Consider the following 18,826-nt stretch of genomic DNA (forward strand, 5'->3'; position numbering starts at 1 on the left):
GTGCAGTGAATGACTGAATGTGCTAGACCCTGGCTCATGCCGTGCAGTGACTGACTGAATGTGCTAGACCTTGGCTCACGCCGTGCAGTGAATGACTGAATGTGCTAGACCCTGGCTCACGCCGTGCAGTGAATGACTGAATGTGCTAGACCCTGGCTCACGCCGTGCAGTGACTTGACTGAATGTGCTAGACCCTGGCTCACGCCGTGCAGTGACTGACTGAATGTGCTAGACCCTGACTCACGCCTTGCAGTGACTGACTGAATGTGCTAGACCCTGGCTCACGCCGTGCAGTGACTGACTGAATGTGCTAGACCCTGGCTCACGCCGTGCAGTGACTGACTGAATGTGCTAGACCCTGGCTCACGCCGTGCAGTGACTGACTGAATGTGCTAGACCCTGGCTCACGCCGTGCAGTGACTGACTGAATGTGCTAGACCCTGGCTCACGTCGTGCAGTGACTGACTGAATGTGCTAGACCCTGGCTCACGCCGTGCAGTGAATGACTGAATGTGCTAGACCCTGGCTCACGCCGTGCAGTGACTGACTGAATGTGCTAGACCATGGCTCACGCCGTGCAGTGACTGACTGAATGTGCTAGACCCTGGCTCACGCCGTGCAGTGACTTGACTGAATGTGCTAGACCCTGGCTCACGCCGTGCAGTGACTGACTGAATGTGCTAGACCCTGACTCACGCCTTGCAGTGACTGACTGAATGTGCTAGACCCTGGCTCACGCCGTGCAGTGACTGACTGAATGTGCTAGACCCTGGCTCACGCCGTGCAGTGACTGACTGAATGTGCTAGACCCTGGCTCACGCCGTGCAGTGACTGACTGAATGTGCTAGACCCTGGCTCACGCCGTGCAGTGACTGACTGAATGTGCTAGACCCTGGCTCACGCCGTGCAGTGACTGACTGAATGTGCTAGACCCTGGCTCACGCCGTGCAGTGACTGACTGAATGTGCTAGACCCTGGCTCACGCCGTGCAGTGACTGACTGAATGTGCTAGACCCTGGCTCACGCCGTGCAGTGACTGACTGAATGTGCTAGACCCTGGCTCACGCCGTGCAGTGACTGACTGAATGTGCTAGACCATGGCTCACGCCGTGCAGTGAATGACTGTATGTGCTAGACCCTGGCTCACGCCGTGCAGTGAATGACTGTATGTGCTAGACCCTGACTCACGCCTTGCAGTGACTGACTGAATGTGCTAGACCCTGGCTCACGCCGTGCAGTGAATGACTGTATGTGCTAGACCCTGGCTCACGCCGTGCAGTGAATGACTGAATGTCTGCCAGGCACAATTAGGGAGATGGATTACAGAGACGGCGCTCAAAGCTGAGGATTTTAGATGGCGTCGAATGCCTTTATTAAGAAATCTATCATCCAAGCCCCATACTGCTGTAGAAACCTGGAGACGTTATTGTGAGGAGCAGATCCCCCAGTTACTGAATAGATGGGCAGCTTAAGAACACCTTGTAGATCTTCAGCTGATGTAGTTTATTCTGTAACAAGAAACCTTGTTGACAGGGTATAGTTTGTCATATAAACAGCATCAAAGATAGATAGATAGATATTTGTTGCCTGCACACTGAAAGCTGTGCCTTTGAACGTGGATTCCTCGAAGGCAGACTTTTTGAGATTAAAATCTGAAGCTAATCTGAAAAGGTACTTTGCTGATAGTGGAGAACATTTTGGTGAAATCCAAAAGACTGTGTTAGTTTAGTAAAATGCTCGATAAATGTGAGACTTGAAATGAATCCTCTTGCGAATGTGAGAGGGAAAGCTCAAAGTGACCCTGGAACACTGTCTTCACGTGTTAGCTAGCGCCTAGTTCAACACACAGGCTCCATGAAATGAGTAATGGTTGCAGGGATTCCTGTTCTGCATCCCAACTGAATACATCAATAAAAGTAGGAGGTACACTGATCAAGATGGTGTCTCTTCTATGGTGGAATCGATTTGCTGAGGGCTCTGCTGAAAGAATTACTTCTTCCTCAAGTAGTCACGTTTTTTTGATTCATTCCAAGACTTGATCCTTTCTAGGCAGGAGATCAGAGCCAGCACACTGGCCACATGTAACCTGGTAGAAGTCTGGGAAGCCGGTGTTGAATTATGGAAGCGGAAACCATTCAGAAAATCAGCAACTTACTCCAGAGCATCTGTCTTTACAATAAAAAAGGTTGACCCATTAGCAGATTGTTTGTCTTTCCGCAACTACAATGCCAGATGTGAGGCAGATAACTGCGAAACAAGCCCTCGGATGAGTCACACATCTCATCGCAGACCGAGGCATCTGTGATTTTGTCTCAATCACTCGAGTGAAAGCAGTCCATGATCCGACCGTGCGCTTCTCCTCCTCTGTGCCTGCAGCTCTTAGAATCGGTCTGGGATCCCTGGCCAGCCCCTTACTCTCGCATGCAGCCGGTGGGGAGGGTAGTTACAGTCATGTGCATGACTGCCTGCGACAGAGTGAGTGCCTGAGATTCTAAATGGATCGCCAGCACTTTGGAAAGTCTACAGCACAACATATTCTGGGCAGTGCATCTGCAGAGCCCTGCGTATGCTGATCTTCGAATACTCTTAGCCTCCTGGGTCAAGTTGTTAAGACTCTTACGTGCAGGTGCCACTTAAGCTTGTTACAGCCCATCGCCACTGGCGTTTATAGTGCCTCAGGCCACTGGCGTTTATAGTGCCTCAGGTTGCTGGCCTTTTTAGTGCCTTAGGCCGCTGATGTTTATAGTGCTGCTTGCATTTATAGTGCCTCAGGCCGCTAGCGTTCATAGTGCCTCGGGCCTCTGACGTTTATGTGCCAATGCTGCTTCATACTGTCCGAAATATTGGTGTTTGTACTATCCTACTTTGTAATGCACCATTACAAATGTAGTAGAAAAGCTATTGTGGAGTTTTACCTTCAACAACATACGCATTTGACTTTTGTTGCACTTTAACAATATGTACATATGAGAACTCTAGGCGTAAGACTTGAAAGTTCATGATGTCAAGACTAGTCATGTATTTTTATATCAAATGCAGTAAATACCAGAAGTTACATTTACCCATTTTAATGGTACTTAATCTACCAACCTCAGAGGAATTGAAGACTGGGGCATCCTTATAACGAGTCAACCCGGAGACCTTCAAAACATACCTGATCTCTGCAGTGAATATTTAATTCTAGCTCAGTGCAGTTGTAGTCCATCTACAAATCTAACTTCGAACACAGCTAATTTATTTTGCTTAACAAGTGAAATTCCATATGGGGTACAGAGTAAATGTGACCCTTTAAAGAGATCCTGAGGATCACATAATGCAAGCAAGAGCACGGCAGAAGGCCCTGAAATACCCCTTCATCACCTGTCACCTCTGCTACCGTTGTATGCCACCTGCACGGCTCCTGAACCTTCGCCCCCTCCCCGCTAGCACCCCCAGCCTATACTGATCTCGAAACTCTGCACTCCAGAGCGGCTAATCTAACCCAGAACATCCATAGCTCCATTCTGGACCTTATGAACCTCCTGCACCTTGCCGAACTCTCCCTTTCTAACCTCAAGCCACCTCAACCCTCCCCCCCACAGTTCGCCGAGCCTCCCAAGCACCCACTTACGCTACCCCTGAGACATCTGCGTCCGCGCAAGCAACCCTGCCGCCTTTCAGAGGAAGCCCACAAGATACGAGTCCTGAACACCCCATCAGCACAGTCACCATCAACCCCAACAGGGCAGCTACCCTCCATAACAGAACTGTGGTTAAAAGCAACCTCGCGCCTGTACTCCTATTTATCCAGACCCCTGACACTCCCCCAGACCACCCCCCCCCCCCCCATCTGGTCTCTTAATCAATTGCCGATCGGCAGTTAAGCATGATGCTGATATTGCTGACCTCATCCTGAACAAAAATTTAGACCTAGCAATACTAACCGAATCTTGGCTCAATGAATACTCTTCCCCTTGCCTGGACTTATTAGTCCCTCCTAACTACAACATTGCTAGACTAGACAGGCATTTCAGCAGGAAAGGTGGAGGCATCGCCTGCATCTACCGATCCTCCCTCCTGGTCACGGAACTCGTAGCGGACACTACTGACTCCTGCGAATACCTCGCCCTCTCCATTTCCAGCAATGCATTACATCTTTGCAACTTGCACATCTTTTACCACCCCCCAGGTTCCAACGACTCTTTCACCGATCACCTCTTAGAAGTCATCACAACTAAGATTTCCTCGAATTCCAAAGAGATTTTCCTTGGTGATTTCAACCTGCACTGGAATGACCCCAAAGATCCCTACGTCAACGCCATCAAAGACCTCCTAACTGATCAAGCCCTGACCCAAGCCTGCTCTCCGCCAACTCACTCAAAAGGGGCCACCCTTGACTGGATCGTCTCGAAGGAATCCTCAGTCAAGTTTATCTCCATAGACCCATGTGACTGGTCTGACCACCACGCCATCTCCTTCGTTTTACCCGGGACCCACAAGACAAAGGCACCGCAACCGGTGATTCCCAAACGCTGAATCCGAGACACTAAAAACCTTGACCTTATGAAACTGGAGGCTCGCTGCAAATCTGACCTCCCCCCGCACACAACTACGGTCAGTGTCCTCAATGAACATTACTCGGCGTCTATATCGAACATTCTGGACTACCTTGCCCCTCTAAAACTAAAAAGATCACAAATCAAAGACAGAAACCCCTGGTTCTCTGCTACCCTCAACTCGGAGAGGAGATCCTTACGGCAATCCAAAAGAATCTAGAGACAGCACCCTTCTACTGCGCACCTTAAACTTCTCCGTCAGGCAAGAAACTCCTACAACAAGCACATCCTCAACTCAAAAAAAGAATACTTCAGATCGGAATTGGGGAATGCCAAGAATAGACCCCGCAAGCTCTTTGAACTGGTCAAACTCCAATCAAATAAACTGGCTAAAACCCCGAAAGAATCCCCTAAGTCTCTAATATCTTCGGAGGAATTCTCCTCTTTCTTCGCTGATAAAATCGCTTCTCTAGGAATCAAACTCAGTACCGCCTCTTGCTCTCAACCCCCTCCTGACCAGCCCCCCCTTTTCCGCACTACCCTCACTGGCTTCACCCAAAAACGAAGCTCGCTGGACTGACTTCGAATACTGTGACGAAGTCTCCATTGCTAAAATCCTCGCTACCTTAAACCCAAATAACCACTTCAATGACCCGCTACCATCCAACTGCCTTGCTGCTGCCTCCCAAGCCACTGTTCCTAGCTGGACTGCGATAATCAACGCCTCTCTCCAGCAGGGATCGATTCCGGACCCCTTGAAAGCCGGCCAAGTCCTCCCTATTTTAAAAAAACCATTGCTGGATCCTGCCTCACCTGACAATTTCAGACCTATCTCCAATATCCCTCTGTTAGCCAAAGTTTTAGAGAAATGCGTTCAACACCAACTAAGTCAGCACATCAACAACTTCCACCTACTTGATGACTTTCAATCTGGATTCAGACTGGGGCACAGCACGGAAACAACTATGCTCCACATCGTGGACGATGCCCTCCAAGCCTTGACCAAGGCAAAACCTCCCTTCTAATCCTCTTAGATCTATCTTCCGCCTTCGATAAGATCAATCGTGAAAAATTACTCGAACGCCTTAAACTGTGGATGGGTTTGGACGGCGTTGTCCTAGAATGGTTCAGGTCCTTCCTCCATAACCGATCTCAGAGATTCCTCATTAATGGCAACCTATCAGGTCCCACCCTGGTCACGGCTGGAGTCCCCCAAGGTTCAACCCTGTCACCCACCCTCTTTAATCTTTACTTGGAGCCACTCACTGAAGTTCTTTGTTCCGCCAACATCTCCTACCATATGTACGCGGACGACACCCAAATATACATCAATATTGCATCACTCGAGGAGATCCTCGCCCTGAACGAGACCCTGAAACTAACTGTCTTGTGGCTAGCCGCTAACCAACTAAAACTCAACGCAAAGAAAACTGCATTTCTCCTGCTCTCCCCCTCTAAAGTCAACCCGGAGATTCAGATGTGGATCAAGGCCATCACAGCCTTAAACTGCCACCCGACCATTGTGGACTCTGCCAAATCACTGGGCATATTCCTCGACTGCAACCTGAACATGCAAGACCACATTAACTTAATGGCTAAATCAGCCAGATTCCACCTGAGCTACCTTTGGAAGCTGAAACCCTTCATCGATGCTCCCGACTTAAAACTGGCAGTCCAAGCACTAGTCATCTCTAGACTGGAATATGGATGCTCCACCCTCACGGGATTACCCAAGATCTCCTTGGCACCTCTAAAAGCCTGCCTCAACACGGTGGCCAGACTACTCACCGGCACTAGGAAATTCGACCACATCTCTCCACACATGAAAGCACTAAACTGGCTCCCTCTAGAGGCCAAAATACAGCTGAAACTGGCATGCATTACACACAAGGCCCTATACGCAAACTCCCCTGCTTACCTGGCACAGAAACTTGTGATATCTGGAGGAAGCAGGAACTCCCGGTCCACTAGAAATCTCCTGCTCCAACCTGCCCATTTTCAGAAAAAAGAAACTACAATAGGGCATTCTCCGGGGCAGCACCAAGAATCTGGAACTCTTTCCCACCCAACATCAGAAAAATCCCTTCTCTAGCACGTTTCAAGAAGGAGGCCAAAACCTTCCTCATGGGTAAATTCCTGGTCTAAGGCATTCTCTCAACCACCACAATGTGCCTGTTGAATCTAAGACTATTGCTTCTTCCTCAGATCACCAACTCACCCGCCGAGAATATGTGGGGCTTCTGTTTTTACCGATTCCAACTATAACTGTAACCACACATTTGTGTCCCCTTTTGTCCCTATGCTCCCAGCAACCCCCTACCCCGCCCCAACCTCTGTATATTTCTGTACTTGAGTCTTTTCTGTTTTGTTTACCTCTATAGACCGTGTAAAGCGCTCTGATACCCTCACGGGTCAAGTTCGTGCTCTAAAAAAAATTAGAATAAATAAAATAAATCTCGCCTCCTCCTCCACAGACTGGCGGAGGAACTGTTTCTATGGTCTATCAAACTACTGTGCATCACCAAACAGTGCTGCAGAGTCCATAAAGTCCACCACCCAGATGACACATTCATGTATAGATGGTGTTTTTCGGAGAATACAGAAAGCAATAAAAGTGAACAAGTTTGAGTGTTTGCATAGATCGTGGGACTTTAAAAGAAATAATAATAATTTGGTTGATTCCAACATACTCACCGGTGGGACCTTGGGGGCTTTCTGAAGTCTTTCTGTCCTCATGGTCTATGCCGCGGGCCTGCATCTCATCGTTTATGCAGAATGAAACAACTTCATAGTCTGCTATGTAAGAGACATTTAGATAGAACATTACTTCACAAGCTATTCATCATGGAGCATTCTCTAGCAGTGCCTGAGGGAGGGCATTGCCTCTTGGAACCCTTCACAATGCATTTACAGGAGCTGACGTAGACCGCTGTTGATTTTCTGCCTTTTTATGTTATGTGTATATGTAAAGCGCTCTATCGCCCACAAGGGTATCATGCCGCTGTGTAAGTGTTATCAATGAGCGATTGGTTGAAGGATGTGATTACAGCACATCTGAAATATAATCACCTCTCAGCCCTTCTGTGGACTGGCTGGAAGTGGGAGACGTGTCCACTCTTTAGTGGTCCATTACAGTGGTCTCTCGCTGAACCCCTGACAGTCACACACACACAGCTTATAAGAAGAGGCACCGTCTATATCACAGATTGGCAACTCTGGAAAGAGGACATCACTAGATTATGTTCTAAAGGACCAGTCTTGAGAATGACGGACCAGTCATTTCTGTTCCTTCACTTAGTCATGAAATGCATTAGACTGGTCTTGAATTAAACAAAAAGAGTGAGCTTGAAGTAGACAAAAACACTATACACGCACCTACACACACACACACACCCACCTTCTCTCTCTCTCTCTCTCTCTCTCTCTCCTGGTACAAGGGTCTTATGCTCTACCAGTTCCTAACAATCTGATACCTCAAGAACACATTTTAATTCAGCGAAATAGAGAAGAGATTTGGCCAAATCTGAGAAATTAAATGCCGCAGGTGCAGCTGTGCCTCAATGGGAAGAGCTAATGAACTGATATTCAAATTACCTGGGTTGGTGTCAATTCTGTTTTCTTCTATTTCTGCACCGAGATGATCAATGAAAATTGACACTGGCTCATCTTTATGCAAAGGAATGCGAGTGTTGGTAAATGGAGATCCTGCAAAACAAGATAACAATCTGAATTTGCTGCAAAGGTACATAGATTCGAGCCCACAATACTGTAAACAATTTATTCAAAACCATTTAAACATTGGCTAAGATAAAGCCCATTTGTATTTTCCCTGCTCTTCCGGGTATCGCCTTCGCTAGTTATGTACTGTTTTCCTGATGTTGCTCACACATTGCAGGCTCTTCTATACTTTGGAACTTTTGCAAATCCCTTAAGACCCTAAAGGAAAGGCGAAAATGGTGCTCACTTGTATTACGGACGCTGACTACTATCAGACTACGCCACGTAACGCAACCCCAGCTTTTAAATCATGATTTAAAAACAAATACATACAGCTATATTTAGAATTTAGTACAGGCTTCTCCAACGAGTAGCTTGTGATCTACTGGTAGGTCTCTAGCTACCTGAAAGTAGCTCTCCTGTGTGCAGCCCAGTGAAGTACAATAGAAGATTTTGCTTGGCTGCATTAGTATATCTCTATTAAAATTGAAAAGTATGTATTTCTGACAAGAAAAATGTGTGTATTTTCTGAATTCATAGACTGATGTTTGGAGAAAAATGGTTGAATTTCAAAAGTATGTTTAAAACAAATATTATTGACTTGGTGGTAGGGGCACTGCAACTATAGCTGTATGTATTTCTCAAGTAGAGGCATGCCACTTCGAGAAAGTTTTTTTGACTGCTGGCAACCATTCCTGATGCACTGAGGCGATTGCCTCCGATAATCTTGCATAAGGTAGCCAATACATGTAATCTTGTCTGATGTGGTTACTGTTAAATCTTTAATAAGACTAGTGGAGCGGGAGTATTTTCATTGAACATAAGTAGCTCTTACACTAGCAGAGGTTGGAGACCGTTGTTTTTGGATATTCAGGGGCTTTCTGGTTTGGATGATGTTTCTGACTCACAGACGACTCAAGCGTCTCCCTACTTAACTCACACAATCCTTATCCACTTCCAATCTGGTTTCATATCTTCTGCCCCACCCTCATTTCAAACTTTATCACCTCCCTCACCATGATCACCTACTTTCTATTCTGTTCTTATCATGATTTCTCTGGCGTTCCTGCTGGTGACCACCCCGCAATGTTAGCCACCAGAGCATCTCTTGGCATCACTGGCACTGGACTCCCTACTAACTGGCGCCAGCGGGCACCCCTCGAGGATCTGCTCGGAGTGTCACTCTTCTTTTCACCACCTCTCTATCTGATATATTTTCATCTGATTGTCCTTCTTTTCTCTAGGCCAGGGACATGCATATCTGGGACCCAAAGGTCGGAACGAGCTCTGCATCCTTCTTTGTAGCCTACTGGGCCATTCCGCTTTCACAGGCCCTGAAACCCTTGTAGTTTATATGAATTCATCTGTTTCCTTTCCTGCATCTGTGGCTCTGGGCTAACTGCTTCTCATGGCAAATGTGCTTGAGTGAATGAATGCGAGTAGCCTTCTCTTTATCATCTTTCTTCTTCCACATACGGGCTTTTAGCTCACACTGCCATCTATCACTAGCTGGCTAATCACCCCAGCTGATCTCTTCTAGACCAGAAATAAACGACGTCCTCGCTGCTCCTGCTCTACCTACCGTGCGATTTGTGGAAAAAGGAAGAACAAAAGCATCGCAAGCAAATTGGAGAAGGTACCGGTAAAATATGGGTGATAAATAGATTTTATAAAAAGTTAGGGATGTGGTAAGTATAAGGAAAGAATACGGTAAAAGGGTATAGACAGGGATACAATTGAGTGTATACATGAGAAACAAGATAAAGGTTAGTGGCATAATTAAGATTAGGGAGAAGAAAGAATAAGGATTAGGAGCATGTGAAAAAAGAGAAGGGTTAGTACTTACAAAAAATAACAAGCTTTGGCATAGCCAATAGGTCTCACCTTTGGGACCTTATAAGTGTTTAGCCATCCAACAGTTGATGTTGTTGCACCAAGGAGATCGTGCTGCATAACTAAATACTTATAAGGTCCCAAAAGTGAGACCTATTGGCTATGCCAATGTTTTTTTTTTTTAAGTTGCCAGGTCTGGAAACAGTTATTAGGGCGGGTATACACTGCCAGGTGTTGTACAGAGGGAATATTCCATTACCAAGCTCGCCGTGTATGGAATGAGATAAGCTGAGCAAATTGCTGCTGTTAGATTCTGGGTCCAGTTCAAGATGGCTTGGCAGAGCTTGTTGTAGTTTTCTAGGCCACACTGGGAGATTGCTGTTGGTTAAGGAAGTTTGTGACCTTCTGTAATAAGACAGTCTCCATCTGTTAATACACCTCCGTCTCGCCCGAGCCTTCTCTCTACTCCCGCGAAAACGATACAAATGCTGAACAGATGTTAAGTGGCAAACGAGGGACAGGTAAGGAAGGCGCAGAAGAGGGGAAGGGGTCGAACTTTGTTTACATACGTCGTAGACCCACGATGAGAGTGCTATGACAGGCCATCAGTCCAGGAGGCAGTGGCAGACAGCGGGGTGTTCCTGCGCAAGACCAAGGTGTGTGGGGATGCGGCGCTGGTCAGAGGCGGGGTGGCGGTGAGACCAGAAGTGTTAATTGACAAAGGAATAGTGCTACTGTGGGGAGAGCTGCTGGCGGAGGAGGAGGTGAAGAACAGAGGGGGTGCTGAGGAAAGCAATAGTCGGGGAAGGGGAGTGCTGGTGAGAGGGCGGGTTCTGTGGGAAAGGGGTTAGTGGTAAGTAGAAGGGGCTGGAGAAGATGGGGTGCTGGTGATAGGAGAGGGTATCCGTAGGTAGAGGGGTGTTGCTAGGAGGAGGGGTGCTTGGTAAGAATCACTGCTGTATGAAGGTATTAGAAAGGGGCGCTAGAAGAGGCGCTCCTCGGACGTGACACTAGGTGTGGGGGAGGGGTCCTGGAAAAGAGTGCTGGGGAGGAGAGTGCCTTGGGGGAGGGGTGCTGGTAGTGAGAGGAAAGGTTCTCGTAAAAGGGGGCAGGCTGTGTGCGCGGCGCGGTGTCAGCTCCTTGCCTGAGGTTTCTGACCTCCGCCCTGTGTTATATGTCAGGCTAATCCTATCTGGGAGAGCAGGACAGGCAGTCTGTACATTCCAGCGCCAGCTCCAGCGCATCACAGTCCAGCTCCGTTGCAGGCTGAAAGCTGCGAGGCTCCAGAGGAGTAGGGAGTAAAGAACTCGGGACAAGGCGAGGAGCGGATTGACGCGGGACTCTTAGCACCTTCCAGGGCTTGAGATGCAGGTCACACAAGATGGGAGTAAGCGAACTGGATCCCCTGGCACTGCAGCTGCACAGGCACAATCCTAAGCACTTCCAAGTAAGTGCCGGTGACACTGTGCACACTGGATACTCCCGCACTTCCGAGATGTTGCACCCACTACAATGTGCATAGTGGATGCGTGCTCACTTCCCATGTGTTGCACACACAGCGCTGCGCACACATGAGTTGATTCTTCTGAGATGTAGTACACACTGCACTGTGCATGCTGGATACTTCTTCACTTCGGAGATGGTGCCCATGTTGTGCTGCTCGCGCCGGGTGGTTCCGCACGTCAGGGATGTTGCGTGCACTCTGCACTGGATGCCTGTGTGTTGCGCACAGCGACCTGCGCTGCACACGGCTTACCACGCGCACTGGTTGTAATCCCTGTCCACACTTCAAACCAGCCCGTGTTTATAATCAGTGACACAGCAAGGCCGCGATCTGCCGAGGTGCAACCAAGGAAAACAAGCCCTGGAGTGGTGCCTGCATGCGCGCTGCAATGAATTTACGGAATGCAGCTGGCACACTGCGGGCCGCTGCTCGCTCCCAAGGCCCCTAGTCCAATGGGAGTGATAGTTTAGAGGAAAGGCGGGACATGCACCTGCCTTTGGCCATTTACGTGCTTTTATTATTGAAAGCCACACGCAAAGGCCAATGGAATGTGTGGGAGGAGTCCGACCCACATGGAGAAGTCTCTTGGAAGTCTGAAGTGATTCCAAGAGGCCCTCTCCTAGAGCAGCGCATGCGCGCTGCCCTAGGCGAGACTTAATAAACAGTCCTAAGGTAGTGTCATGCATGGCTAAACAAGGAAACCGAAACCACGAAAGCGTCTTAACACATTTTCGTTGTAAAGGGGTATGTGTGGCTAAGGTTGCCAATACTCCGACCCCCGACCTAAGCCCTAAATTATAAACTCTCTACCTGCCACCCACGCCCTGAGGCTCAAAACCTTCCCTGAAAACTACCCATTACCCCCCCTGCCCTGAGGCCTAAGACCCTGCCCCTTAACATACAATACCCTGACCCCCCCAACCCATGCTGTACCTAAAACTACCCCTTCCACAGCCCTGAGGCCTAAAACCCTAATCCCTAATTGAAAAAAGTACCCCAACCCCCATCCCCTGAGCCCTAAACACTACCCCACTCTCCCTTAAGCCCTAAAAACTACCTGACCCCCCCCCCCCCCCCCGAGTCCTAAAAACTACCCCGACACCCCCCCCCAGCCTCTCCCGATCCTTCCTGCTTCTGTCCAGCAGCAGCTAGACCGCACACTGTCTTAGCCACACATATGCATATGCGTGGTTTAGGCAAGCATAGTAATGCTTGCGTTCTCGGAAAACACACGTGGCTCGCCCGCCGCTTTTCCAACTGTTTCCAATAATAAACATATGACTAAAACATTAATCACATACGAATATTTATCCTGAAAGAATACATGGTACTGGCCCCTCCCCTATAGAGAGCAGCCTTTGTGTAGTAGCATAAGCTGAGCTTATACCATAATCTTCAACGCATAAAACAGATGTACCACGCCTCCTATTCCAGACTAGCACATCTCTCATCAACACCTTAGCCCTGAGCAAAGGAAAAACCTCCAGGTCGTTGACAATATTATAATCTCCCTGGCCTAAGGTGATCAGTTCTGCAGGAGGACTTCTGTTTAACCTCACGAGACACAATCTTACCTCCTCCTACTGCAAACAAGATGGTTTAGCATCCCTCAAAAGTAGGGCTATATACAAGCTCCCGAACCTGGTCTGCTAGTGATCCAGGTGCATCTCCCCTCATTATTCCACCGGCCAAAAATGCTGCACATCACTATCCCTCACAAACCCCTTCTGAGTCATCTCTTTATAGCATCCAAACCACCGACTCGGTTTCCGATCCTTATTTGGCTCCCTCCAGTAGAACACACTCTCATCAGTATTGCACACAAGCCTTTGCCTCACCGAGTTCGATCAAGGATGCCCGCAAGACACACCTGACCTAGCTTCAAACCCTAACCAGCTCATCCAAATACCAGTATCCACTCGAGCTGCCTTCACACTGTCCCCCTCCGCCTATACCTGATGAACGTGCTTTCTGTAGCAGCCAAAGTGATTTCTACTATCACTGTTGGGAGCCTCCCTCATCCCCCACTCACACCCATCACAAACTCTAGATGTATTCTTCCACATCGTTACTGTCCTTGTGAACCAATCTGTCATGTATGGACATATTTTTGTAGAAACTTCTCCTCCTAAATAAATGATTCGTGTGAGAGCTCCATTCACTTCCCAAGTTTACATTTGTGGATTTTGTTAGGCTAAGCAGTCCCACTTGCTGGCCTTGGATAATTTATTGATCTCCCCCTTTTGCTGGAAGTTTTGCTAAAAAAAATCATATGCATTTGAAACGCAAAACATTAGTTGGTGAAATCAGTTTGTCATCAGGGAGGGTAAGTAGTCCTGGGCCAGAATTCACTACCAAGACCCCTTCTGCCTTTCTGCAACTGCATTGCGGTGCCCATTCTCTTCTCAACCTGTGTTTTTAACAGAGGCTCTTCATCGCTTGGACTGGTATTACGATAAAGTTTTAACAAGTCTTGTAACCACAGCCCAGTAGGGTAACCTTGGCCCTTAGGCAAGAACAGGTTTGTACCAACTTACCAGCTTGAGCAGGATGAACAGACCTGTATCTCCCACAACTTACCTGGAGATAATGTTTATTAGATAATTATCCAATACCGCCTAGAGAATGTCTAGAACAAAGGTTTAGTTTAGTGGGTTACTGTAACACCTTTCCCCAAAGGATCCACACACACAAGAAATCTACGCTATTATTTTGAAAGGTTGTATTAAAATATTAAAGCCCAGTATTTGGGGGGGGGTGGCTTGCGGCTTGCCGAGCTGCGGAATGGCTGCACTGTGAGAGAGCTCTGCCGGCCGAGATCCTAACGTCTATTAATCCGCGCATCAACAGAGTCAACCTCCTGCGTTCTTTACGTCTCTGCAGGTGCCTAAATTGTAGCTACGATCTGTGTAAGTTTTGGCCAGATTCGCCACTGGATCGCTGAGTTGGGAGCCCCGAGGTGCGGCGTGGCAGCTGAGGGTTATTGCGGCTGGAGGCGAGTGCCGGCTGCTCTGACTACTCTGGGCCGTGGTCTCGCCACGGGCCTATGAGGGCCTTAAGTATCCGATTGTTGCTGACGCAGCCGTTTCCTGTGGGGAGGCGCGCTGAGGTCCTACGCTGGTGCTTGAAGACAGTGGTCTGGGGGAGCCACGACCCGATTTGAGGCAAGCTATGCTGCGACACCGCCCACTTCATTGTCTACCGTGAGGTCGGCGCGAGGCTCGAAGGGGGAGCCATCCAGTCCTGATGTGCTGCGCTGAGCAGGCAGGTGAAGACGTTTGCAGACCTGCGCCCACAGCCATTGCCTGAGCTACAAAGAAGATGCAGGGCGAACTGTTGATGCTGGATTGCACCTGGGGCGCCATTGTCGGTGGGCTGTGCATATTTTGGTTATTCCACGGGAGCAGTGCCCTCACTATTGCAGCGAGGTGGGAGCAGCAGGCGTAATTGGGGAGCTGCTGTGTGTGTTGCGATGCCCCGTTACAGCTTTGGAAGACCTGCGATGTGTACTTTGAGGTTTCTGTGCAGCAGCGACTTTGTTGAGCTATACCTCGCTACCATTTTGGGCTCCATGGAGATTCGTGGGCTGGAGTGTCGGAGCGCTGAGGCATATGCGGCCGGTGCGGTGTAGATGGCGTGCCACTAGACCAACATAGTACCTGCCGCAATACTCGGGCCCCGGATGTGGTGAACCTAGTGGCAGTGGTTCGCTATTTGGTGCCATGGAAGGTTTTGCCTGCTGCTCGTGACTGGCGGGGAGACCCTGACTGAGCGTTTGTACAGGAGTCTGTGCAGATTTTGCGGCACCCACTGGTGAGCCCTATTATTCCCTGGTCACTCTGGGTCATGGAGGAATCGCACTCGTAGTGGATAGATTGCGACGCCTGTGGGGAAGTGCTGTCTGCAAAGCACCTACGGTGCGAGGTGAGGCTGCCTGCACTGCTTCATCATGGGCAAACATGACTCCAAACAGCCCAAACTCACTTTTGACCAACGTCGGTCCACGAGAATCGGACTCGGAGACCACCGCAGGGGGGGGTCTGCGGATGGGCAACTTGAAGACCAGGGTGAAGACATGCGTGCACTCATGCTGGAGGTGCGCTCAAGTTTGCGCACTATTGGAAGCCAGATCGCTTCGAAATAACCTACGCATTACGGGAGTGCCGGAGACGACGGCGATCACAAAGATGGAAGTCTATGTGACGGATCCGCTTCGAGAACTGTTTGCAGCGCATCTATCACCAGTCTTTGCGATAGAGAGGGCCCACCGTACTCTGGGAGCGCGGCCTCCGGTGGGAGCTCCTTCACGGCCTATATTGGCGAGAATCTTGAACTATCAGGATCGGGATGTGGTGCTGAGGCAGGCTCGCACGATGGGCACAATTACACACCAGGGCAACCAAATCACATTCTACCCGGACTTCACCCCGGCAGTACAGGTTGCTAGGAGAGAATTCTTACCGGCAAAGAAGATCCTATTGCAGGCACAGATACCGTACTCTCTGCTCTACCCTGCCAAACTCAGTTTCCTATGATGGCTCGGCTCATTTCTTCACGGACGCCAAATCAGCCTTGAAATTTGCCAAACATGTGGGTGGCAAAATGAACAAGAAATGCTCAAGTCCAGCTGTGGCAGAGGAACGGCAGCTAAGTGATAATTACTAACTAATAGACATTTGTATTACTTATGCAACATGTGTGTTCTGTTTTTTTCCCCTACACAAATGCTTTTAATTCCACAACCTGACATTTTGTGTATTTAAGGTTACAGAAGTCTGCGACCCGCTTTTCTATGTCACACAGAGGTGCCTTGAACTTTCTTATTGTTCTAATAATCTGCAATGGTTCATAAAGCTATGATCGATATAAGCTGCGCCCACCCGTATGCCGTTTTAACTTAGCGGGTGAGACGGTTAAAGGGGGATAGATGATCGTAACCACATGATGAGAGCTGGTTAAAGTGAATGTCGTCTTAAGTCCACATGTTTAGTTTGGATTGATGCAGTGCAGGTTTGATCTCTTGCAGTATCTCGGCCACCCTGCTACGGAAGGGAAGTATGCCGGTACTCATACGCCCCCATGGGAAGTTTCCCTGAAACATTCAGTTTGGGGGGGGGGGGGGAATTGCTTCAACCTAATTGGGGGGTTGATGTGGGTGGGGGGCTAGGGGGGTCTGCTTTGGGGGTGTTTGTTGGTGTGTGGCTGTCGATTGTCAGGACTGATTCAGGACGCAAAGACAGTACTGTTTATCCAATGGGGCGGGGGGGGGGATGCGCATGTACCTTTGCTGACGACCACGAGACTACAGTTAATTGTTTAACATGGAACATGAGAGGCCTTAATGACAGTAAGAGGTCAAAGTTGGTCCATGTGTATCTTGCACGCCACTCATCTCCGATCCCAGCACTCGGCAAAACTCAGACATAGGCGATGGGGCTCTTCATATGTGTCAGTGTACTCTAATTGACTTCAGTGCCATTCTACACGATGACTTGGACAGGCAAGGCACAGCTAGGACACATCACCCAGCGGCTAGCAGGGTATTAAATGCCCTGTTGGACGAGGGGGATATGGTGGACATATGGAGGCTTCGCAACCCACTGACTAAAGAGGGCACATGCTTCTCAGAACACCATTGTGCCTGGTCTAGGTTGGACTATTGGCTGTTGTCCAGAGATGTGGGCAGCTGGGTGGTGGACGTTAAGCATCTGTCGAGAACCCTCTCGGACCACTCGCCATGCTTGGCGACCCTCTCCCTGCCCAACACTACACGGACGGCATTTTCTTGGAGGCTGCCCCCACAGGCGCTTTTAGATGAGGCATTCAAAGAAGAAATACGCACTGACATTATGGACTACTTCACACTTAACACGGGGTCCGTCAACACGGTGGCCTCACTATGGGAAGGGTTTAAAGTGGTCATTAGGGGTCACTGTATCTCTCGACAGGCGGGCGTCCTCAAGGCCATTAGAACAACTTTGTGCAATATTGAGACACAAATTAAAGATTTAGAGGCACGTATACAAATGGATGGGGAAGCCGCCCTTTTGGCTGAGCTGAAGGTTAAGCTGCTGGAATATGAAGAGGAAGCACAGAGGGAGGTAAGGTTTCTGGGGAAATATGCAGAGGCCCAGAGGTACGGGGAGGGAGATAGACCGAGAAGAACACTGGCTGGTATGCTTCGTGCCCCCCGCTCCGCGGCTTTTGTCCGGGAAATCAGAAGTCCGCAGGGTGACGTTGTCAGGGGCTCCTCAGAGATTCAACAAGTGTTTTCATTATTTTATACAAATCTCTACACAGCCACACAAACTGCTTGTCCGGAGGGTATGCAGGAATTCCTGGATTTGGTGGCACTGGTGTGGTTTAATGATAGACTGAGAATATATGCACCTACCGTTCTCAGTGGACGATGTCAAAGATGTTATTAATAGCCTGCCTTTGGATAAGGCCCCCGGTTCAGATGGTTTGATGACCGCATTCTACAAAACATATGCCGAAGAACTGGCGTCCAAACTCCTTGCTGTATATGAGGAGGCGCATGAAACGGGTATTCTGCCTCAGTCGATGCGTGAAGCTATCATTATTACCTTACTCAAGCCAGGCAAGTCAGAAACCGAATTAGACTCGTATAGACCACTGTCACTTATTAATGTGGACGTTAAAATCTTGGCAAAACTGTTAGCGAATAGGCTGCAACCTTTACTTCCAATGATAGCGCTGCCGGATCAATCAGGTTTAATACCTGGCAGATCCACATCTCACAACCTTAGGACTGTGTTTTCAGTCTTACATTATCTGCACCCTGATGTACAGGCAGCGGTGGTATTCCTGGATGCTACAAAGGCATTCGACTCGCTCGATTGGCCATACCTCTTCCGAATTTTGGCACGAATGTGCATTGGCCCCCTGTTCATCAAATGGATACAATTGCTGTACACTAAGCCATTGGCTAGGGTGCGAGTGAATGGTATAATCTCCGCCCCGTTCCATATAACGCGAGGCACCAGGCAGGGATGCACTTTGTCTCCTTTACTATTACTATTCGCTATCGCGGTGGAGCCATTGGCAGCTCGCATCAGGCAACACCATACCGACAAAGGCATAGGATTTGGAGCTAGGAGTCTTTTGATTTCGCTGTATGCCGATGATATTACGCTGTATATTCTGCGCCCCGAGTACAATCTGGCTGTAGTGCTAAGGGAACTAATCAAATTTGGGGGTCTCTCGGGAGTAAACA

General features: G+C 48.8%; 1 protein-coding gene across 1 annotated transcript in view; it reads right to left on the minus strand.

The window, feature by feature from the left end:
• Positions 1-18,826, minus strand: part of LOC146813472 (uncharacterized) — a 58,860-nt gene that overhangs the window by 7,076 nt on the left and 32,958 nt on the right. The window contains exons 5-6 of the mRNA XM_085620283.1: positions 8,130-8,240; positions 7,230-7,331 (exon numbers count right to left, since the gene is read on the minus strand). Of these exons, the coding sequence (XP_085476409.1) occupies positions 7,230-7,331; positions 8,130-8,240 (213 nt within the window). The remainder of the gene's footprint in view (positions 1-7,229; positions 7,332-8,129; positions 8,241-18,826) is intronic.

Source organism: Triturus cristatus, chromosome 7 (assembly GCF_964204655.1).
Source record: "Triturus cristatus chromosome 7, aTriCri1.1, whole genome shotgun sequence".
Taxonomy (NCBI): Eukaryota; Metazoa; Chordata; class Amphibia; order Caudata; family Salamandridae; genus Triturus; species Triturus cristatus.